Source organism: Narcine bancroftii, chromosome 5, assembly GCF_036971445.1.
Source record: "Narcine bancroftii isolate sNarBan1 chromosome 5, sNarBan1.hap1, whole genome shotgun sequence".
Classification (NCBI taxonomy): Eukaryota; Metazoa; Chordata; class Chondrichthyes; order Torpediniformes; family Narcinidae; genus Narcine; species Narcine bancroftii.
The window spans coordinates 78,377,719-78,401,989 of NC_091473.1; the positions used below are offsets into that span (position 1 = coordinate 78,377,719).

Below are 24,271 nucleotides of genomic sequence, written 5' to 3' on the forward strand. Positions count from 1 at the left end.
GAATAGAATATTAGAGCAAGGAGCTGATGTTGAGGCTCTATAAGGCACTGGTGAGACCTCACTTGGAGTACAGTGAGCAGTTTAGGGCTCCTCATTTAAGAAAGAATGTCCTGATGTTGGAGAGGGTTCAAAGGAGGTTCAGTAGGATGATTCCAGGAATGAAAAGTTTTATCATAAAGTTCTTAGCCTGTATTCATTGGAATTTAGAAGAATGAGGGGTAATCTCATTGAAACATTTCAGATGTTGAACTGCATTGTCAGAGTAGATGTTGAAAAGATGTTTCCCATGGTGGGAGAGTCCAGGACAAGAGGGCACAATTTCAGGATTAAAGAGTGTCTGTTTAGAACAGAGATGCTTAGTCATTTCTTCAACTAGAGGGTGATAAATTTGGGGAATTTGTTGCCAAATGCAGTTGCAGAGACCAGATCATAGGGTGTATTGTATTTAAGACAGAGGTTGATAGGTTCTTGTTTACCCGGGGCATCAAAGGTTATTGGGAAAAGGCCAGGAGTGGGGGCTGAATGGGAAAAATAGATCTGCTTATGATTGAATAGCAGGGCAGTCACAATGGGCTGAATAGCCTATTTCAACTCCTATGTTTTATGGTCGTGTGTATGTTTGCAGCTTCTCCAGGTGATATAGAGGCAAGGTTCTGTTACTTGATACAAATAGCTTATAAATAGTGCAAAGTTAGAACATAGCATAGCTCTTCAGTCTACAATGTCTGTACCAAAAACAATCTGTATCTTTTAATTCCCTACATATTGATGCGTCCATCTAAAAGCTGGATAAAAGCAATGACCACATTTACTTTCACCACAATTCCTTGCAGCCCAGTCTTTAGTGTAAAAAAACTTTGCCCTGCACATTTTCTTGAAAATTTCTCCCTCTCACCTTAAATGCATGCCCTCAAGTATAAAAGATTCTATCTCTACCTCTAGCATTGAGTTTAAGAAATTCAGGCACATCAGAGCAAACCCCATGCTGCCACTTGTCTACAAAATCTATTCTGTGCCATTACGTTTGATTTTCTTTCCTTTAATTCTGCCTGACATGTCTCTCACCCCAGATGTGAAAAAAAAATTGAAATGTAAACACTAAAGCAATGTTACACTTGCCCCTAAAATTTACCATGTTGACAAGTTTTAAATTAGACGAACTGGAAGTTTTCAGCCCATTAGGCATATTCCCATCAAAAAAAAGAAATAATTATCAAAATGAGTTCACAGTGAATAAATGAATAGCTTGCTTGTTATGCAATTGGTGTCTTTATGCCAAGTTCAGCTAAACACCCTGACAATAGGAAATTAAATGCTGCCCTCATCTGTTGAGCAACTGTCTTAAGAAAATTGTCATACCATGAGCAGAAGCAGAAATCTTTCTCGCTTCTTTATCTTTGGCCTTCTTTGTTCTCTTTCTAATCTTCTAACATTTCTTTTACATGAAGCAGAATGGAAGGAATGATTGGCATTGCACTCTTGAGCTCATGCATTGGAAGGGATAAAATGTATTTTCTGCATTCAATGCTCTATTGGTTCCTAAGCAGAAAATAAGGCTTCAAAGGATTTTAAAGCATTTCTTTCTCAAAGTCAGGTGACAATTAAACCTTTATCACCTGAGTCTTCCAGTTTGGGACATTGATACATCCAGTAGCTTGATTGTACAACAAATCATCCGTTAATATATAATGACTCAATATAAAAAATTAATCAGTGACCATCTTGTTTAAAAGTTTGTTCTGGTTTTTCTTAAGGTTGCCAGCCATACCAGTAATTCTGAGTGACAATGAAATATATAAAATTACTTCTAAACAGGCCAATAATGGGTGGATTTTACATTCAGAGTGAAAGACTAATATAAAATAAAGGCTCAATGCTCTGTACAATGCTCTGAAACATTTATTAATTACCATTTGGCAACTGGAAAGTATGTGATATCTTTTTATATGCAGATATTTGTGAAATTGCACATGACATGATTTTCAGTAAAATGCAGTTCAAGAGCAGAGGATATTTAGACTGGGGTACACAGGGACAGTTGAATCTCCATTTTAAAACCAGTGCCTGAACTATGCAAAGACGGTTTTCATTATAAATAACAGAATTCAGCAGAAGAATTTAGATTTAGATGGAATAAAGTGTACAAATCTGTTGAGGAAGTAAATGTGAAAAGTTTAAGAGAAAGCTTGGATCTCTGATGAAGAGGACGTAATGGTGAGAGGATAATTGCACACGGATATAACGCAGTGTTATTTTTATATTTCTCTCATAAATTCCTACATTCACATTTAGAATGGAAACAGTGTGTTAACATGACATACTGTAATTACAAGCTACATCACAAATCTCTACTTTAGAAAGCTATAGTGGGGAGATATTAATATACAACATTTATTACAGTATGTAGCATTGCTATTATGAATATATATATACATATATACATATATATATATATAATTTATTAAGGGGATGATATCTGCAAAGCCTACATGATGACAAAATAGCTCAAAGCATATTTTTATAAAAGAATGTAGACTGAAACCTTTACTGGGAATAGAATGATGGGACAATATTTTCCAGTTGTATTTTGCTGATAACATGTGCTGACGATTTGATGACTGATGTCTCACTCCTGTGTGTCTATGTGCATATATATTTTAGAATTTAGTCAAAGATAGAACAATAACTTGGCTTTTAAAGTTTAATACACTTCTGGTTATGGATACACAAGAGACTGCAGATGCTGGAGTCTGGAGCAACAAACAAACTGCCTAAACAACTCTGCAGGGGGAAATGGAATTATGGACATTTTGAGTCAATACCCTTGTGTTTAGTTACTGTAATCCAAACATAGTTCGAAAGGAGAGACCCAGGGGATTGGTTATCACATAGAAGACGATGAGTCAAAATAAATGGATCTTTTTGCTTGGTAGATAGAATATAGTTAGTGAAAAACTTCAAGAATCACGCCCTAACCCTGAGTTGTTTACCACATAGTATACTCTTAGCCAACCAGCATACATGAGAATTACTACAAGAAAATATTTCTGTACATCATACCCCAACATTCTATGCATAAACTTTCAATTATTGTCAAGCTATGTGTTATCTCCTTACCTTTCAAAGAGTAATGCTTTAAACTACTATTCCCACATTCAATTTAGACATATGGCACGGTATCAAGGCTCTTATAGTCCATGAGTCCGTGCCGCCCAAATACCCCAATTAAACCACAACTCTAAAGATTTGAAGGGTGGAAGGAACATGGAGCACCGAGAGGAAAGCCACGCAGCAACCGGGAGAACTTACAAACAGCACCAGATTAGAACCCTGATCAGTGGCATTATAACAGCATTGCACTTACGTCTATGCTAACCATGCGTGGTTTTGTATTTTTGACTAACCAACATTCATGTAAAATACAAAAATAAAACATGAATGACCACTCACAATCATGTGAAGTTTCAAATCTTCTAATTAGTCCACAACGATACAGCCCTTATGTCAGTAAACCAAACATAACTTTTCATGCTAGTTTTACATCACACTTTTATCATGTTCTGATATCAGGAAGATCATTTTAAAAAACTTTGCATTTTAATCTTGTAAATTATTGAGGAAGCAGTGTTGAATTCTTCAATAAGAACCAAATGATTTTCACCCTTTTGCAATAGTCTTCTATTTTCTGTTTCAAACTATACATCTTTGCCACTAGTATTCCCATCCAATATGATGGATGGGGGAAATACAGGAGTTGAGAAGTGCAACTGGAGAAAGATGAAAGTGAGCAAATTAAGAGGGGATTTGAGCTTTCTTGTGTATGAATCACAAAAATTATTAAAGCAAGTGATTAAGAAGGCAAATTGGCCAATACTGCTGGAGCACTGGAGTTCAGAAATAGGGAAATACCTTGATGATTGTACAGGATTTTGATGAGGCTGCACCTGGAGTACTTCAGTACAGTTTTAATCCCCTCATTTTAGAAAGTATATGCTACAATTGGAGGCTGTCTAGAAGATAGTCACTGGACTAATTATGGGAACGAAAGGTTTGTTATATCAGGAATGGCTAATGGGAGGTTTCTTTGGAGTTTAGAAGAATGAGGAATGATCTTATTAAACCCAAAAAAGAGTTTGAAATTATGTCAGAAGTTGAAATGTTTCCACAGTGGGAGAGTCTTAAATCATAGGTCAATCATTTTAAAACTGAGGTTAGTAGGAATTACTTGAAGGGGGTAGGAATTGGTGGTATTCTCTTTCCTAGACAGTTGTGGAGGCTACATTGTTGAGTCTTTATAGAGGAGAAAATATTTTTAAAGATGGGGAAATTGAGAGGTATCTGGAATATACATCAGAGTTGAGGCAGGGGCAGATCAGTTGTGATCTACAGAGCCATAGCACCCTGCAGCACAGAAAACAGGCCATTCAGCCCTTTTAGTCTGTGCCAAAACATTATTCCACTAATCCCATTGACCTGTACTCATTCCATAACCCTTCAGACCTCTCCGATCCATGTATCTATCCAATTTATTCTTAAAACTTAGGATTGAGACTGCATTTACCACATCAGATAGCAGCTCGTTCCACACTCCCAAAGTTCCCCCTAATGTTTCCCCTAAACCTTTCCTCTTTCACCCTAAATCCATGTTCTCCCTTATTTATCAAAAGAGCCTACTCACATTTACTCTGTCTATACCCCTCATAATTTTGTAAACCACTATTAATCTTCGTTCTTCTATAATCCAAGAAATAAAGTCCTAACCTGCTTAATCTTACCCTGTAACTCAACTCCTAAAGATCTGTCAACATTCTAGCAAATCTTCGCTGCACTCTTTCAATATTACTGATATCCTTCCTGCAATTAGGTGACCAAAATTGCACACAATACTCAAATTTGGCCTCAGCATTGTCTTATACAACCTCACCATAACATCCCAACTCCTGTACTCAATACTTTGATTTACGAAGGCCAAGATGCCAAAAGCTTTCTTTACAATCATGTCCACCTGTGACGCTACTTTCAGGCAATTATATATCTGTATTCCCAGTTCCCTTTGTTCCTTCACACTCCTCAGGGCCCTACCATTTACTGTGTATGTCTTACCTTGGTTTGTCCTTCCAAAATCCAACATCTCACACTTGACTGCATTAAATTCCATCTGCCATTCTTTGGCCCATTTTTCTAGTTGGTCCAGATCCCTCTGCTAGCCTTGAAAGTCTTCCTCGCTGTCCACAACACTTCCAATCTTAGTGTCATCAGCAAACTTGCTGATCCAATTTACCACATTATCATCCAGATCATTGATATAGACAACAAACAACAATGGTCCCAGCACCAATCCTTGAGGCACATCACTAATCACAGACGTCCAATTTGAGAAAGAATCATCCACTACTACCCTCTGGCTTCTCCCATTCAGCCAATTTCAAATCCAGTTTACAACCTTTCCTAGTGTCAGAACCTTTTGAACTAACCTCCCATTCGGGATCTTGTCAAAAGCCTGACTAAAGTCCATGTCGACAACATCCACAGCCTTCATCTACTTTTTTGGTAACTTCCTCGAAAACTCAATAAGATTTGTTAAATACGACCTACCACGCACAAAGCCATGCTGTCTATCCCTAATCAGCCTTTGGCTGTCCAAATACTTGTATACCCAATCTCTCAGAACACCCTCCAATAATTTACCAACTACTGAAATCAAACTCACCAGCCTGTAATTTCTTGCTGTTTTTTAAAAATAATGGAACAACATGAGCTCCCCTTCCTCCAGCACCTCACCCATGGCTATGGATATTTTAAATAGTTCTGTAATCTTTAAACTAGTATTCCTCAAGGTCCCAGGGAATATTATGTTAGTTCTGAGTGATTTATCTACCTGTATTCGCTATTAGACCAAACACCTCCTCCATTTTAATCTCTATGTGTTCCATGACACAGCTGCTTGTTTTCCTTTCTTCCTTATGTACTATGCCAGTTTCATGAGTAAATACTGATACAAAAAAACTGTTCAAGATCTCCCCCACCTCGTTGGGCTCCACACATAGATTTTCTAGGAGATCAATTTTGTCCTTTACTATCCTTTAACTCTTAACATACTTGTAGAACCCATTCAGGTTTACCTTCGCATTATCTACCAAAGCAACCTCATGTCTTCCTTTTGCCTTCCTGATTTCCTTTTTAGTATTTTCTTACATTTTCTATTCTCTTCTAGTACCTTGTTTGCTCCTTGTTGCCTATACTTGCAATACACTCTCTCTTCCTCTTAACTAGAATGCTAATATCCCTTGAAAATCAAGGTTCCCTAAGCCTGTTGACTTTGCCCTTAATCCTGAGAGGAACTTGAAAACTCTGCTCTCTCAAAATTTCACCTTATCCCAATCCAATTTTCCTAGGTTCTTTCTCATTTCCACAAAATTGGCCTTTCTCCAATTTAGAATCTCAACTCGAGAACCAGACCTATCCTTATCCATAATTAACTTTAAAATAATGACATTATAGTCACTGGACCCAAAATGTTTGCCTTCACGTACTTCTGTCACCTGACCTGTCTAGTTCCCTAATAGGAGATCAAGTAATGCAACGTCTCTCATTGGTACCTCTACATATTGATTTAGAAAACTTACCTGAACACATTTGACAAACTCCAAGCCATTCATTTCTTTTGAAGTATATTAAATGTTGAGGCAGCTGGCTGACTTCTGCTCCTATTTTCTTGGGTTTATCAAATTTGGGGGTGGGGGGGGGGGAATCCAACTGACTGCAGTACAGATAATATTGGATTAAATCCAAATTGCTGCCTGCTGCTTTTTAAAGATGGTATGAATTCAAATAAATTGTCAGATTTTGATGCAACCATAGGTTCTTTCCTCAACTTATTCCAGCTGAAGTAAGGTAGCTTGGTTAGGGATGAATCATCAAGGTTAATTTTAATGCAATAAAAGCTGCTTTAAACAGTCATCAGTTGAGGTGAATTGTGATTGCACGTGATGGTTGCAACAAGTTTCATTGTCGTATATTGGTCTTGTGACAGAATGGTTAGAAGAGGGTTGGAAAATTTTTACGTGAGATGTTGATCTAATCATCTATTCTGGACCTGGAATAGCATAACCATCCAGAGAATGCTTTATTTCATGAGGTTTTCACCAGTAGTCTAAGGTCTTTCGATTAGAGCTGAGAAAAGATTTTTAAGATACACGAATTCCAAATGTAAATGGTGCAGTTCTGACATGTAAAACAATTCATTGTTTATTAAATGAGAATATCAGGGTGAAGAAGAGTCAAACTGCTCACTGGCTTCATCACACATCGAACAATTTGATTACATGAAATCTGTATATCAACTCAAGGGACTTGAATGAATTGTGCAGCATTTCGGCTGAAATATAGTGCGAAGCAGTTAATTTTTATTGGAAACATTCCAAGAAATTCATCCCATTGAATTTGAAAGTGAGAATACAACTGATAAAGATAACTTTCCATGCAAAAGGCTTTTAATTGTTTTGGTGCAGTAAATTTATACTGGAAGTTTAATTTTGCTGTATATTGGTTTGAGGTGTCAGAGCTTTCTGGGCCTTTACTTGTTGAAGTGTAGAAGGATTGCATTGAAATGACAGGATAAAGTAGACAAGATATTCTGAAGAAGAGAGGATTCAGTGGCTGGAGCAAGTGTTCCTGCATTTTCACCCTTTCATCTTACTCGTCTCAATGCAAGAACTTATTAACTTACAATATTCTTTTAAGTTGTTTACTACATTCCATTTTATTCTTTCTTCACTACCTCACCATACCCTTTTGCTGGCTGTCAACCTTTCTTCCACTCTTTTTCTTGACAGGACATGTTCTGCCACTGCCCAATGTATTGACCTTGACCTGCATCTTCCACCATCTTGCAAGTTACCCTTGTGCCATATATGAGATGTGAAAATGGTGGGGGAGGGTTGCTGCTATGTGAAACATCTAGGTTTGCACTTTTAATTTCAACAATATTGTGTTGGTGAAAGAGAAAACACTAGAAATATGCAGCAGGTCAAGCAGGAGCTCTACAAAAATGAGAACATTTCAAATCGGAGACCTGAAGATTGTTTTCAGCATTTACATTTTATTTATTTTAAACACTCATGGTATCAAGTCAGGAAAGTGGATTTCAAAGTTATGAGTTGAGACTATGGGGAGAATTTCATAGAAAATAAACTGATGATCATTTTCAGTAAATTTAAAGGAATTCCACTTCCATTTTAAAGAGGTTAAACAAGAAAGTTTCTCAATCAGGATTTCACATTTTAAAAAAGTACCAGCAGATGAAAGGTGACACAAAAAAAAGACCAGATTCTTTGCAAAGGTTCAAAACAGAGCTGTACATTTTGCTCAATACCAAGGTGGCCAATCTACTACTAATAAATAATCAGTAGTTTGGCTATCCCCTGTCGGTATGAGTCTAGCAGTTGTAGGGAGATTGAGGTGAAGAAATGACGTTGAACTCTGTGCTCAGCAGATCGTTTGTCTGTTGAGATGACAGTGGATAATGGGGATGTTTACTTTGATGTTTAAAGGGTTCATTGGCATTAATTGTGCAGGTTGGGGTTTGTGATGGGGTGATAAGATTGCCTCGTTTAAGAACTGAGGCATTAAGAGTTGATTTTACAGAGTAACGGTAATGATTAAAATTGCTGATGAAGCAAAACTCTGTGGGCAGATAATGAGTTGAAAGTAAATTGGTCCCAGTCTATCTAAAGATGATCAATTATGCAGATGGACTGGGATATGGCAGAAGATACTTAATGCAGTTTTGAATAGAGGATAATGCACACATGAACAGGTAATCATTAGTATGTTAGGGCCTTTTTTGTATTCACTCATAGATTGTGGAATTGAGGGATATTTAATCCAATAAAATGTAATCACTCTGCATATTGATGTGTGGTCGGTCCACCATTAAGAAACCAAAAACCATAATTCTTCATGAACAAAACTTAAACATGACCTGGTGATCATTAACATTACTCTGATCTTTGTGAAGAAGTTATCAGTAAGTTATGTCAGGCACTGTGGGGTACAAGAATAGCATTGAATAGCATTACAAGTTGAAATGAGAATGAACTGAAGTTATCTATATCCAAATTCTACAGTAAAAAATTAAGCTCTCCCTACCCCTCCTCAAAAAAACAATTCATTACCTTGGAAATATTTTAATGTAACTAGGTTGATAAAAGGTTAGGAGTCAGGGTGGGGTGGGAGGGGGGTATTGAGAGTACAAAGGTTCACTGGAGGACAAAAATACTAAATTCACCAGAGATCATTCAGATACTGAGAATGTTTTTTAAAGAAAAGTAGTATTGAAAACAGTGGACAAGGATGTTTATTGTACCTCTATTTAAAGCCCTGCTTGAAATTTGTGATAAGATTTATTGTCTCCAACATGATAAACTGACAGCTGAAACATTACATAAGATCAAAATGAGCAATGAAATTCTAGTAGAACAAGCCTGAAAGAACAACCCAACTTTCTCTTCACCGAATGTCCATGAATTCTTATCTGGGGTCTCCAACAAGAAGAATAACAACTTTGTCAAACTTGCAGTTGGTCAGTTGTGCTCCTGTGAGCTGCAGCACCAATTATTTGCAGCTCACTCACTCTCAGAACCTTCAGAAGAAACAACATAGCATTTCACAGAATAAAGAATGGCAACAAGGTTCCTATGTCATCAAATAAACTGCAAGCATGATGACATTATAAAAGGCAACAGGAAAATGTTTCACATATGGTTACATATCGCTACATTTCTGTGTGGTTTGAATGATCAAAAATTAATTTGCATTGGTTAAACTTGAAAATTACTTTGTACAGCTTTGTGTAATAATTGCAGCAGTCAAAAGATCCAACTACCGCCCAATAAAATTAGCAGATATAGCGTGCTGGTGTTTATAGAACCATAAAACATTATAGCACAGAAAACAGGCCCTTTGGCCCTTCTAGTATGTGCCAAACTAGTCCACTAACCTGCACCCAATCCATTGACCTCCATACCCCTCCCTTCCATGCACTGTCCAATTTTTTCTTAAATGTGAAAATTGAGGCCGCATTCACCACTTCAGCTTGAGGCTTGTTCCACACTTCCGTTACTCCATGTGAAGAACTTTCCCCTAAGGTTCCCCCTAAACTTTTCCCCTTTCACCCTTAACCCATGTCCTTTTATTTGTATCTCACCTAACCTCAGTGGAAAAAGCATAGCTGCATTTACTCTGTCTATACCCCTCATAATTTTGTATACCTCTATCAAATCTCCCCTCATTCTTCTACATTCCAGGGAATAAAGTCCTAACCTATTTAATCTTTCCATCAGTTCCTGAAGTCCTGGCAACATCCTAGTGAATATTCTCTGCACTTTTTCAATTATATTGATAGCTTTCCTGTAGTTAGGCGACCATAACTGCACACAATCTTGCAAATTTGGCATCACCAGTGTCTTTTACAAAACATCCCAACTCCTGTACTCAATAGTTTAATTTATGAAGGCCAGTATGCCAAAAGCTTTATTTACAACCCTATCTACTTGTGATGCACTTTCAGGGAATTGTGATTCTGTAATCCCAAGTCCCTTTGTTCCACCACACTACTCAATGCCCTAGCATTTACTGTGTATTTCCTACCATAGTTTGTTCTTCCAAAATTAAACACCTCACACTTGCCTGCATTAAGTTTCATCTACCATTTTTTCAGTCCATGTTTCTAGCTGGTCCAGATCCCTCTGCAAACTTTGAAAGCCTTCCTTGCTGTCCACAATGCCTCCAATCCAGAATATGTTGAATAAGAGATTCAGCAACATTAATATTACTAATTAAACTCTATTAAATTGTGCAGATAGACAACACAAAAATAATTATTAATTAAATCCTGAGTGAATAACATTTGTGGATTATAAAGGATATTGCATTGCAGTGATCCAGGAGAAACTATTCATCTGTACTGGCTATGATTAATCATAGTTTAAAAAACTCTTCTCCACATTTTTGGTGTTAACTCCATTATTTTATGCTCTTTGTTTTTATTTTCTATTTTGAACAGAAAATATTTAAAGAATATTTTGTAATCTTTCCACAGCTTGTCCAGCTGTAAATAATGGTCACCCATTCAGCTGAACTAATAATAATCAAGTCAATCAATGAAGTTAGCTAACCTTGCGAATCTTTTGTAACAAAAATTAAAGAGAGTTCGGAGGTGGCCGATGAGAAACTTCCAACACAATAGAATCCTAGAGTATGTTATAACCCATGGAGCAAATAATGACTTGTATTGATTTTTTTTAAACATTGATTGATGGAAAAAAAATCAATGACCAATTCTTGAATACAATCAAGGTTTGAAGGTGGATCAGAGGCCCAGAAATGCCTTTGTAGAATTATCTGCTATGGTCTAGATTTCAATAAAGGATTCTCTTTCACTTTAGGTACGTAAAGCATTCCTCAGGGACCCTGCGAACAATGTGCTTGATACTTAATGGCTTTTTTTTAAATCAGTAGTTACAGCATTTACACTTGTAATTATGGAAGCTTTAGATTACTTTGATTGTCACAGTGTACAAGCAATAGATGGAGGTGAAACAGACCATTTTAATGTACAATCCCTTTCATGCTGTCCTTTTACCCATGAAAAACCAGTGAGAATTAGGAGCACTTTAGCAGCTATTAGAAAAGAGGACATTTCCAATGTGCTTTTTAATGTTGGCATAAGGTCAAAGGGTATTCCAATGTCGTATTCCTTGTGAAGAACATGTACTTCATTTACCTGCAACTCATCAGCCAAAAAGCATCTCAGTCTAAAGGCCTGTGTGGCAGATTATTTTATGAGCTATCAAACTGCACCAGATGGTTCACTGCCATTGTGTGCACAGGTGAAAAGCATTCCAGAATCATTTAGAGATGTCAGGCTGAAACAAGAAGATTATTTCCAGCAATACGTCTGGATTCTAATTCAACCTCAGATCCTAAGATTTGTCAGACATTGAAACTTACTGTAAGTGTATTTTTGAAATCTTACCAAAAGGGATTAGTTCTTGATCTTATAATTGTCAGAATATTTCCCAACAGTTTTTCATGATTCCAACTCATTACATTAATGAATTTAAGACCACAAGACATATGAGCAAATTAGGCAATTCGGCCCATTGAGTCTGCCTTTCTATCCCATCACAGCTGATTTATTATAATTTTCAACCTCATTCTCTTGCCTTCTCCCTGTAACCCTCGATTCCCATCCTGATCAAGAACAAATATCCCCAATGATTTGGCCTCCGCAGATATCTGTTGTAACATATTCCACAAAATCACCATCCTGTGGCTAAAGAAATTCCTCCTTATCTCTGTTTTTTGTATTCTGAGGCTGTGCCTTCACCATAGGAAACTCTCTCCAAACCCATTCTATATTTTCAATAAGATCACCCCCCCCGCCCACCCCACCACATTCTTCTAAGCTCTTGCAAGTACACTCCCAGAGCCTTCAATGCTCATGCAATTACAAGTCTCCCTAAATGCACCTTAATGTTCCTTGGTCCTCTTTGCTCTTTCTCTGATAAACAAAGAAGGACAATTAAAAACCAATCTTCTTAACAAACTTGCAGATCATTATTTCTTGAAAGTTTGAAACACTTAAATGTAATTGGATTACATTTGACTAGGGTGCATGGCCACCTAGTTAAGAATGATAAAGATAACAAAGGAAGGATGGAGGCTAAGGTAAAAGGTAGAATAGGGAATACATGTGAGGGTCATTCTCTGAAATGCATGTACTTTAATGCAAGAAGCATAGTGAACAAGGTAGATGAGCTTAGAGCATGGATTGGCACTTGAAATCATGATGTTGTGGCAATTAGTGAGACCTGGTTACAGGAGGGTCAGGACTGGCAACTAAATATTCAAGAATACAAATGTTTTAGATGTGATAGATCAGGGGGTAAAAAAGGCGAGGAGTTGCTCTGCTTGTTAAGGAGGACATTACTGCCGTGAGGTGGCAGGATGGTTTGGAGGGATCGTCCAGTGAGGCTGTTTGGGTGGAATTGAGGGGTGGAGGAGGCATTAGGGTACTAATAGGAGTGTATTATAGACCAGCAAATGGGCCAAGAAAATTGGAAGAACAAATTTGTAAGGAGATAGTATATATGTGTAATAAACATAAGGTAGTGATCATGGGAGATTTTAACTTCCCTCACATTGATTGGGATACCCATACAGTAAGAGGGCTGGATGGGGTAGAGTTTGTCAAATGTGTGCAAGGTAGTTTTCTTAATCAATACGTAGAGGAACCGACTCGGGACGGTGTAATACTGGATCTCCTGTTAGGGAACGAGATAGGTCAGGTCTCTGAGGTTAATGTTCGAGAATAAATTGGGTCTAGTGATCATAACTCTATTAGTTTTAGGGAAGAGCAAAGAAGGGCCTAAAGTTGAGGTTCTGGATTGGAGAAAAGCAAATTTCAAAGGAATGAGAATAGCTTTGGGGAGTATTGAGTGGGACATGATTTTTTTCAGGAAAGGATGTAAATGAAAAATGGAGAATATTCGAAGAAGAAATTTTGAGAGTACAGAGTAGATATGTCCCAGTGAGGATCAAAGGAAAGGCTGGAAGTCACAGGGAGCCTTGGTTTTCGAGGAATATTAGAAATTTGGTTAGGAGAAAGAGGGAGGTGTACAAGACGTATAAACAGCAGGGTGATGAGAAATTGAAAGAGGACTACAAGGAGTGTATAAAAAATCTTAAGAAAGAAATGAGAAAGGCCAAAAAAAGGCACGAAGAGGCTTTGGCAGGCAGTGTAAGTCCAAAGGGTTTCTATAGGTCATTAAAAGTAAAAGATTAGTGAGGGATAGAATTGGACCCCTTGTAGATAGGGAGGGTAGGCTATGTGAAAAGTCAGAGAAGATGGGGGAAATTTTAAATGATTTCTTTTCCTCGGTATTCACTAGGGAAAAAAATATTGGACCAGTTGAAGTAAAGAAAATTAGTGGGGAGGTCATGAATCATATAAGGATAACCGAGGAGGTAGTGATGGCAGTGTTAAAAAAGATAAAGGTGGACAAATCTCCGGGTCCGGACAATGTATTCCCAAGGACACTCAGGGAGACTAGTGTACAGATAGTGGGGCCATTAACAGAGATATTTAGGATGTCACTGGTCACGGGGGTAGTGCCAGAGGATTGGAGGGTGGCTCATGTTGTTCCGCTGTTTAAGAAAGGGTCCAAATGTAAGCCTGGAAATTATAGACCTGTGAGTCTGACATCTGTGGTGGGTAAGTTGATGGAAAGTGTTCTGAGGGATGGCATTTACAAATATTTGGAAGAACAGGGATTGATTGATAGGTAGTAGTCAGCATGGTTTTGTCAGGGGTAGATCATGCTTAACAAACCTTAGAGTTTTTCGAGGGGGTTACAAAAAAGATTGATGAAGGGAAGGCTGTGGATGTTGTCTGTTTAAACTTTAGTAAAGCTTTTGACAAAGTTCCCCACAGGACGTTAGGAAAAAAGGTGGAGGCATTAGGTATAAATATGGAGGTAGTGAGATGGATTCAGCAATGGTTAGATGGGAGGTGTCAGAGAGTACTGGTAGAAAATTGTTTGTCAAATTGGAGGCCGGTGACTAGTGGAGTTCCTCAGGGATCAGTCCTGGGTCCACTATTGTTTGTTATATATAGTAACAATCTGGAAGAAGGGGTGATGAATTGGATAAGTAAGTTTGCAGATGATACAAAGATTGGTGGTATTGTAGACAGTGAGGAAGATTACCGTAGCTTAAAAAGAGATATAGGAAAGCTAGAGGAGTGGGCTGAGAAATGGCTGATGGAATTTAATATGGATAAGTGTGAAGTGTTGCATTTTGGAAAGGCAAATCTAAAGAGGTCATATACATTGAACGGTAGACAATTGAGGAGTGCAGAGCAACAAAGGAATTTAGGAGTTATGGTAAATAGTACTCTCAAAGTTGATACTCAGGTAGATAGAGTGGTGAAGAAGGCATTTGGAATGTTGGCCTTCATAAATCGGAGTATTGAATTCAAGAGTTGGGATGTTGTGCAAAGCATTGGTGAGGCCAAGTTTGGAATACTGTGTGCAGTTTTGGTCACCAAATTATAGGAAGGATATAAACAAAATAGAGAGAGTGCAGAGAAGGTTCACGAGAATGTTGAAAGGATGTCAGGGTTTGAGTTACAGAGAAAGGTTGAGCAGCCTGGGGCTTTTTTCTCTGGAGCGTAGAAGATTGAGGGGGGATTTGATGGAGGTGTTCAAGATTTTAAAAGGGACAGAGTGAGTCAACGTGGATAGGCTTTTTCAATTAAGAGTGGGGGATATTTCAAACCAGAGGCTATGGTTTGAGATTGCAGGGGGAAAATTATAAGGGGAACATGAGGGGAAATTTCTTCACACAATGGGTGGTTGCGATGTGGAATAAGCTTCTGGCAGAGGTGGTTGAAGCAAGGACGTTATTTACATTTAAGGAAAGACTGGATAATTACATGGAGGGGAGAGGATTCGAGGGGTATGGACCAGGTGCTGGTCAGTGGGACTAGGAGGGTGGGGATTTGTTCTGGCATGGACTAGTAGGGCCAAACTGGCCTGTTCTGTGCTATATATGGTTATATGGTACAATTATTGCATTAATTATTTCAACAATTTTGGCTTCCACCTGTGGCTTGACATGATGCATTACTGCAGCATTTTTTTAACAATTAATTCACATGGATTATTTTATTTCTGGTTTTTCAATTGAGAGATGAAGAAAAATGTCATTGATTACCTTCTATCTTTAATGATAGGCTCCAACAACAAATTACTTATTTTATGCATTGTTAATTTTCCCTCCTAATACAAGCACCACCACACCCACTCCATCTTCATTCATCTCTGACTGCTTTAGCCAGTTAGTAACTAAACATAGCTCCACTGTTTCTTTCAGATGTAAAGAACCTGGAGAACTTCCATCTGGTTGAAAGCGTACAAGAACAAGTTCACGCTGCACTGCTAGACTATACGATATGTAACTATCCTCAGCAAACAGACAAGTTTGGGCAGCTCCTCCTGCGATTACCTGAAATCCGGGCCATCAGCTTGCAGGCCGAAGAATACCTCTATTACAAGCACCTGAATGGAGATGTACCCTGCAACAATCTTCTCATTGAAATGCTACACGCCAAGCGAGCCTAAACTACAACCCTAGGGACTTGGCATCTTATGGAAAAATTCCAAGCTGCACCACGCAACTATAATTTTAAAAGGGAAAAACAAGAAACCCATTTCAGTGCACTAAGTGGAAAGGGGTCAATACAATGGGATCTGTTCATCAATAGCTGAGTGATGTATCACGGTATTGCCATGAAACCTGATAACTGTGAGCCCAGCACACCTCTACTACACATCCCCCATCTCCAAAGGAAACCTCTGTGAGGCCTTTAAGGAAGATCTTACTCATGAAGCTCACTGTCAATTGATATCACAATCATTTTTCAATTTCTTTAGATAGACATTTCATTCTGGGAAATTTCAAAATAAGCTTGGGGTTTGTGCATTAATGGCAATACAGTTGGAGTTTCATGCGCACTAAGAAACCCTTAAAGTTAAAGGCATGAAGCAAACCTGGTGTTAGTAATGAGCTGTCATAACCTACTTCATCCCTCCTCTTCCCCAAAGTGATATCCCCAGTGATCGTTGATGTGGTACCTGATAGGGGATCTGAAGGCTTGCCTGTAGAATGGCTTCATTCTCCGTTTGCTCAGATCACAAGAGCCTGTCTATGTGTGAGGCCTGCAAAGGCTGCAAGGAACCATCTGTCAAGTAATTAGTTTAACAACCATCTTGCATACCCACTCATTTTTTTTTAACCAAAGTGTGTATGTTATTTGAAGACCAAAGTCCGCTGCAGAACAACAATGGGAGAAGGAGAAGCAAACTATCAACTGATCTGGGGTTTAAAAGCTCATCTCACATTCGCAACTCTTAATACTTAAGCATAGTACAGTAGTATTAAAATTGTGATGTCACAGTTAAGTAGAGCATTGCCTTATTTCTGTGAATCTGAATATGCGAAAGAATATAATTGAAGTATTAATACTGTAAATTCAGCGAAGGTGTTTACATTTTACTAGCTTCTGTGGGAAAGAACTGTGATGACATGAATTGCAAAGCAATGATTTCCTTAATTATGTTTGATCGGTAACTTTTTTACCAGTACTTAATTTTTATGTCGTGAGACACTAAAATCAAAAAGGGAATCTCACTAAGACTTTAATTTTGAACAGATAGACTTTTGGCCACAATGATCACTGTTGAGTTGTTTAAACAATTAGAATTTTTCAGGATTGTTGGCTTTGTTATTGCAATCGTACCGTTTATATTGTACTTCAAAATTTAAGCTGTAGAGAATTATGTTACTAATTTATTTCTCCATTGTTTCATCTCTGTGAAAGAGAGCAAGAATATGACAAAGCCAAATAATTGCATTTGTTCACTGTAGCACCTTTCAAAAATTTGCAGCTACAGTCAGTTCAGGGACAAACGTATATCTTAAAAAGAATCAAGCAGTTCATTTAAATATATATTATATATATATATGTAGTACAAATCGGATAATGTAAAATAGATGTCTGATAAAAATGATGTGAACTTATGGCTTCATCTTTACCTAAGCAGAAAGCTTTAAAGTTGAAATCCTTCATTAAATAATAAATTTGTCTTGTAAACTATATGTTCTAAACCAAAGACAGTAGTTAGCTCATGTTTTCTGTATTCCGTGATCTCACTGCAGTGCAGAATGTAAAACCGTGATATTTCAATGGACATAAGCACTGAACTAGCTTTATCTACTACATAATAGAGAGGTAGACTTGTGTCTCCTGTCTATATTCTTAGCTGCCTGCTTCAGGTCTTAGGAAATCCCTTTACTGATGTCTTACAGAACATTGTGATGCTACTTCTCTGTTGTGTTGTTTACAATTATTTTGGAGAGTATTAAATGGGTGTATTGCCCAGAATTCAATCAGAACAGTTCTACCTTGGGATTTTGAGGACACTGCCAGGCCAAGAGAGGGTTCCTCTCTCACTGCGCTAGACTGTACATTAATGAAATAGGCTGTGGTAAATGATTTCTCAAGTAAAGCCCTGGTAGTAAATATAAAAGATGCAGAGAACACAAAATAACGTTAAGCTTTTACTGTTTTATTATTGTGCTATTTTGTGTAAACAGACATTCTGTCTCGTCAGTATTTTCAATGTATTACTGATGTTCTGCAGCTGCCTTGGATTTCAGACCATTCAACTCCTACTCAGTATGCAGATACTTGGTTCATTACTCTAAATGTGCTATATGATATGTGGAATGACGTACTGTCATGTCATTTCTTGCCGAGAGTTTCTTTACACTGATGGAATTTTTCAGTATTTCAATAAATAATGATATGCACGGCATATCGCTTGTTGAGTCCAAATCCTTTGTGCTGTTATTTTTATGTGTGTGTTACTTTGCATTGGGTTTTATGAAAGAAAACTAAAATTAATATTATTGTCCACAGTTGATGATAATTAGTCTGCAACTGAGCACATTCTACATTGTCTAGAAAGGAACTGTTTTCAGTTTATGAGTGCCACAGGAAAGTCTGCAGACACGGTGATGGTAGTAAAAACACACACAGAAATGTTGGAGGAACTCAGCCGGTCTCGCAGCATCCATAGAAGGTAAAGTTATATTACTGAGATTTCAGGCTTGAGCCCCTTCCTCAAGGTATTTTCAGCATACACACAAAATGTTGCCACCCATTCTCTAATTAAATTCTCTCGCCCACCAAACCAATTAAACTAGTGACATTAAACAGAACAGCAGTAACCCAGTTTAACATGCATCAAAACCACAGTGGCAAAGCTCTTCAGGACTGCCTCCTACAAATTGTATACCAGAATACTGTTTGTTCAAACAGGCTATTGACCTTCTTTGTTGCATCATCAAGGTTTAAGTCTCTTATAACCATATAACAATTACAGTATGGAAACGGGCCATCTCAGCCCCTCTAGTCCACACCAATTTAAGAGAACTCCACTAGTTCCACCTACCCACTACCTGTCCATAACCCTCCAATCCAGCACTCATCCAACCTTTGCTTAAATATAATTAGTTACCAAGTCTCAAACCAACTCCTGTCAACAACTGACATTGTCACCTTGGCTAAATGTATTAAATATTTATAGCAATTCCACTGTGGTATTATCTATTAAACATACTTTAGTCTGAATATAAGTATACTAGGACATTACCTTATTTTTTGATCTTAAAAAGAAAGCAGAAAATGCTAGGAACCTCAAATTGAAAGAGATGGCAGGAACGCAGAACAGTCTAACTAGAATCTGGAAGAGAAAGGCAGGTCATCTCAGTTTTTTACTCAAGCATTAACTCGTCTTCCATATTCAGATTTCCATAAGTTTTAGTCCTTGCCATCCTGAAAGCTTAACAGGCATTTCCCTTCAACGTACTTTCCTCAAGAGGGTTCAATTCATCTTTACTGCAGTCACAATGGTCCAATCTGTATCATGCAACCTAACGCACACATGGTCAAGCTACAATGATGAGTCCTTTCAAAGGCACTAACCTTACCTTCTTCTCCTGCCACATCCCAACCCAGCAAAACCTGGGTCTCTTTTTAAGGGATCATTTCCTCATCTCCAGGTGACGTGACAGGATCTCACTTGTCACATTGTTACTCGGGTGGGATTGCATCACTGGCAAGGTGATTGTATTTTCACCTAGCTTACACACATTTCCAGGCTGATACCATTTCTGACTTCCTGGTTCATAGCATCTAATATGATGGTGTGAGAGATGAGTACAACTGATTTAAAAATATGAAGATGAGGAAACTAAAATAGATACATGGGTAAATGAATAAAGCCAGTATGAACAGGATAAGACATGGATATTAGAATGCAGGAAGCAGAATCAGTCTGAGTAAGATAAGAATCTCCTAGCCTTTAGACAGAATCAGCAAGTTCACTGTATGAATGAGATAAGGATAGACAATAAATAATAGAATGTAGGAAGTAGAGTTAGTCTGAATGAGATAAGGGTCTTCTAGCCCCAGATAGTATTAGCCAGTTCTACATATGAAGAGGTCACAGCCCTGAGGGTCGGGAAGGTGTAAATTAGAACAAAGACAGGTTGTAATAAGGACAATGAGGGCAATGACATGATAAGACACCGACAGGATATCCCCTAGTCCTCCAAGTGCACAGAAATAGGGAGGATTTCTTAATACCAAACCTCTCCAGGAGGCAGAAGAATGTAAGGGGGTGGGGTTATTCCTATACTGAGATAAACTGTATAAAAGTTGGGTGAGCCCCAGTGTATGTGTGTATTCCCAGGGTAAGGGGAAGCACCCAACTTTGCATTGTTGTATAATAAATGTTCTTTGTTCTCAATTTTTGTCTCGAGCAATTTCTGTGAAGGTACTTCTGTTTCTAACAAAGGTGACTTAGAAGAAAGCCATATAAGCTTTTAATTAGTGCTCTGGTCACCTAGATGCACCCAATGCCTATGCAATGGAACCTGCACCTGGCACTAATATGGTACAGTGTTCAGAAAATCTTTTAGTCTGCACTCACTGGTTACAGGTTACACAGCACAAACATTGCTTCACCTATCTTATGCTGTGATCATACAGGAAAAGCAATTAGAATGCTTGCTACATACCTGATTGCTCTGACATACCAAAATTGGCCTGTCAGCTAAGCAGATGTGGCAATCATAATCAAATGGAAGCATTCAACCTCTAACAACTATGAAGAAAGGCAATGTAGAATATTACTTGAAATTGTACTACAATAAATGAGATATCATTTGAGACAATAAAAGGCCTTCTTAAGATTGTTATTGTAGAATTCCTTACACAAGTAAACTGTGAATGAGCAGAATAAAGTAAAGGCAAACATTTTGGCTCCACTTATGAAATAATTTAATGGTTTTGAGGGCAATGTTATTACCTTCTCTGATGGTTATAATTGAAGTGATTTTCTTCATAACGAATTACTAATCTTAATCTTAGCCTTAAATCATTCCTTGTTTTTATCTCCATTCTTTCAGTGAGTAAAAAATTTCAATGAGATTTTGGGAGATTGTTAGAGTGAGCAGGAATATTCCTTTGTCCATTAAATTGTTTTTTTCTAATATATTACTAACATTAACCTCTTTTTTTTTGTTCTATAGTTGATCAACTCGTTTTGGAACTGAGCCACTGATTGCACATTAATAATAGAATTTTGGCTAAAGATGTATTTGTGTATTTTATCTTTTGACATATCAACTTCTATTCACTTTAGTACCGAATAGTTAACAGCATGGAAAATTTCTTCGGATATGGTTTAAAACTTTAAAAGTGCTTCTACACAAAGTATCTACAATATTGCGTGAAACTCCAAACTTATTCAAATACCATCTAGACAAGTGATTTCACTCACTACAAAACCAAAATCAGAGTCACACACAGACCTATTACAAAGTTCCATAATGCACACAATCAATTTTAAATACATGACATGTAGAAAGTGACAATAATGTGACATGCCATAAATCTCACCCATCGGAAGAGTTTTGAATTATGTTCCTGTTAATTCATCATAATCACATTGTTACAATATACTTCAGCCTCCATAAAAAAAGCAGACGATAACAATCATTAGCTTTGTATGTCCAAAAAAACTCAACACATAATCAATAGTGCAACATTTCTTCTTCATGATCAATCCTGCAGGTTTTAACTAAAAAATTCTTTCAACATTCAGATCCTTTTTTGTATCTGATAATGTCAACTTATCAGAATATTGGTGAATCATGCAATACTCTCACTTTGATCGAGTTTCAGCTTTGTATGGGCATTTCCAACAAGAAATAGTTCTGCTCTATTATTAGTGACTGAATTGCTTCTAATTTTTTATAAACTTACAGAGGAAAGCTACCATACAGTTGCGGTGCATAGGGACAAGCCCTGACTCAGTCACATGCAGTTTTTTTAATTGTCTGGTATATCTAGTCTTTTTTATTGTCTGTGAGTCAAATTGCCCATTGTCTTTATTATTTATATATAAACTATATATCATGCAATCATAACTTTTGCTAACTTTAATTTGAGTAATTATTTCAGTCTAATCATATTCTAGATATAAGAAAAAGACTCATAAATAATATTTGCTGCTACTATTTTACAGTTAAAACTCAAAATGCCATTCCTCAAAGGACTATTGTTGATCTGATATGTTTTAGTTAAGTTGAACACAGTTGGGACTAAACTGGAGACTAACTTCCTTGATATCATGAATGATAGAAAACGTTTAAGTGTCAGAGAGTGGCCTCAGCCTTATTGACAGAGCATCTATCTACTTCCCCAAAGACACTCGAGTGTTCTACTGCACCACACGCAGAGGTTCCATTGCAGCATTGTCACTTCCCAACCTAATGCACAATGCAAGTCAGAAGGGCACCTGTCATCTTTATTTACTCAGTCCAAATACAAGCTGCCTCGCTTGAGAGACGTAGCGTTCAGTGCGTAGCAAGAATAATCCTCCAACTCTGAAGGAACATGCAAGCTGCAACCATCCTCCATATTCTCCTGTCCATTGGGAAGTGGGCCATCAGCTTTGCAGTCCTGTAGGTAGATATAAAAGTGTCAAATTAAGACAAGGAGCAGCATTTCTTTTTCTTTAAGAGCTTAAATGTCTCGGAAGCTATTACTATCTTTCAAAAGAGTCGTGGATGAGTGATTTGTTCTCCCAGTGGTAACTGTCCAATCACTTTTAATTGGTTTAAGATATACTGAGAGTTACCACCTGTTCCAGCAAAATATACCAAACACAAGTCTCTAATGTTGATTATCACTATTGTTCCCCACATTAGCTGATTTTCTGAATGCTCGTTAATCTTCCACTTGTCAAATGAAAGTTAACATAAAATATGATTTTATGATTGCAGCTTTCTACAAAATCTAAGCTTTGGGCAATATTTTGAAAAAAATGACATGAAGCTAACAAAAATCTATTTTTTTCTTTTAAAAACACATTTTTGATTTTTTTTCCATATGTTGCAGTTCTTTATAAAATTATAATGGCAACAGAGCAAGTTCTACTGGAGAATAAAAACTAAATTTTATAATGTGGTTGACATCAAATACCAATAAAAAAAAATAAATTCAGAGCCTTTGGAGATATTCTTAGGATTGCATTAATAAAAGCTTTAGATTTTTCATCCTTTTCAGTGGTGACAATCTCTGAAACCCCATGACAACATCTCCACATTCCATTAATTAATTGAACAATAGACAGGCTTTAGAAAACCAATCTGTCATTTTCAAAATACAAACACATAATTCAGCCTCTTCAGTCACAAAACCTTACAGTGGCATTTAAATTGTACAGACACGACATAAAAAAGATTCAAGGCTACCTACAATCGAAAGCCCAAGCGAGCATGTTGACAAAAAAAAACCCTTTTGCAAAAAAACATCCTTTTGCAAAAAAAGAGAACAACTAACTAAAAGATGTCATCCTTTTAAAGGTGGCTTCAGAGTGAACTCAATTCTTAGGTTATCTGTCTTGTTTATTTTTTTGTGCGTCTTTTTAGAAATTCTGTTCTACACAATGTCCCCATACAATTAAGAATTCAACTCCTCCATTTTCTCAGCCATTGTTAACATGCTCACTCCCAAGTTGCCCAGTGCAATACTTCCACTCATGTGACCATGAGCCTACTTCAAATGCCCAGTCATCTATGTCTCTATCTAAGGATTTTGCAGCAATGCAAGCATATTATCTCACCCTCTGCTCCAATTGCACCCATGGCATCCCATTCACCTCATCATCCCATTGCCTTTTTTTCTCCTGTCAAAAATCCCCTCTGTCCTTCCCTCTGAAGTGCATGTGGTGAAGTGAGACACACTAGAACTTAGAACAAGGAAGTTAACACTTACTTGAGACATTTGCACTCCCCATACTTGTGCCTTCAGCCCAAAGGTTTCTATCTACATCGCATGGACCAGATGGCGTCTTGAGTTCAGAAGAGGCAGCAGTGTCTGAACTCTTCATATAACCATATAACCATTTATGGCATGGAAACAGGCCATGTCGGCCTTTCGAGTCCGCACCGGTTCACTTGAACAACTCCACTAGCTCAACCCTCCCGCTCTCTGTCCATAACCTTCCAACCCCCTCATCTCCATGTACACAACCAACCTTCACTTAAATGCCGCAACTATCTCTTTTGG

The 24,271-nt window shown here is 37.6% G+C and overlaps 2 protein-coding genes and 1 long non-coding RNA gene across 14 annotated transcripts in view; 1 reads left to right on the forward strand and 2 right to left on the reverse strand.

Moving 5' to 3' along the window:
- The window catches only part of nr5a2 (nuclear receptor subfamily 5, group A, member 2), a 293,808-nt gene that overhangs the window by 199,659 nt on the left and 69,878 nt on the right, over window positions 1-24,271 (forward strand). For 8 of the 11 annotated variants that reach the window (XM_069937923.1, XM_069937924.1, XM_069937922.1 and 5 more), the window contains one exon: window positions 15,940-18,463. The exons of 1 other annotated variant lie outside the window; for it this stretch is intronic. In XM_069937923.1, coding sequence (XP_069794024.1) covers window positions 15,940-16,187 — 248 coding nt within the window. In that variant the 3' untranslated portion in view covers window positions 16,188-18,463. Of the gene's footprint in view, window positions 1-15,939; window positions 18,464-24,271 lie in introns of those variants that run through there. 2 more of the 11 variants (XR_011357656.1, XR_011357655.1) reach the window with 1 other exon arrangement.
- LOC138763568 (uncharacterized) lies at window positions 9,252-19,797 on the reverse strand. Of its 2 annotated transcripts, none has more exons than XR_011357660.1 (5): window positions 19,621-19,797; window positions 19,284-19,373; window positions 16,701-16,793; window positions 10,690-10,786; window positions 9,252-9,643 (listed from the first exon to the last, which is right to left on the reverse strand). It is a non-coding gene; the product is annotated as an uncharacterized lncRNA (long non-coding RNA). The 2 variants fall into 2 exon arrangements; XR_011357661.1 differs by lacking the exon at window positions 19,621-19,797 and adding an exon at window positions 19,500-19,614.
- LOC138765302 (adhesion G protein-coupled receptor D2) overlaps window positions 21,072-24,271 on the reverse strand; it is a 326,991-nt gene continuing 323,791 nt past the window's right edge. Inside the window, exon 22 of the mRNA XM_069942347.1 lies at window positions 21,072-22,660. Within this exon, the coding sequence (XP_069798448.1) occupies window positions 22,514-22,660 (147 nt within the window). The 3' untranslated portion in view covers window positions 21,072-22,513. The remainder of the gene's footprint in view (window positions 22,661-24,271) is intronic.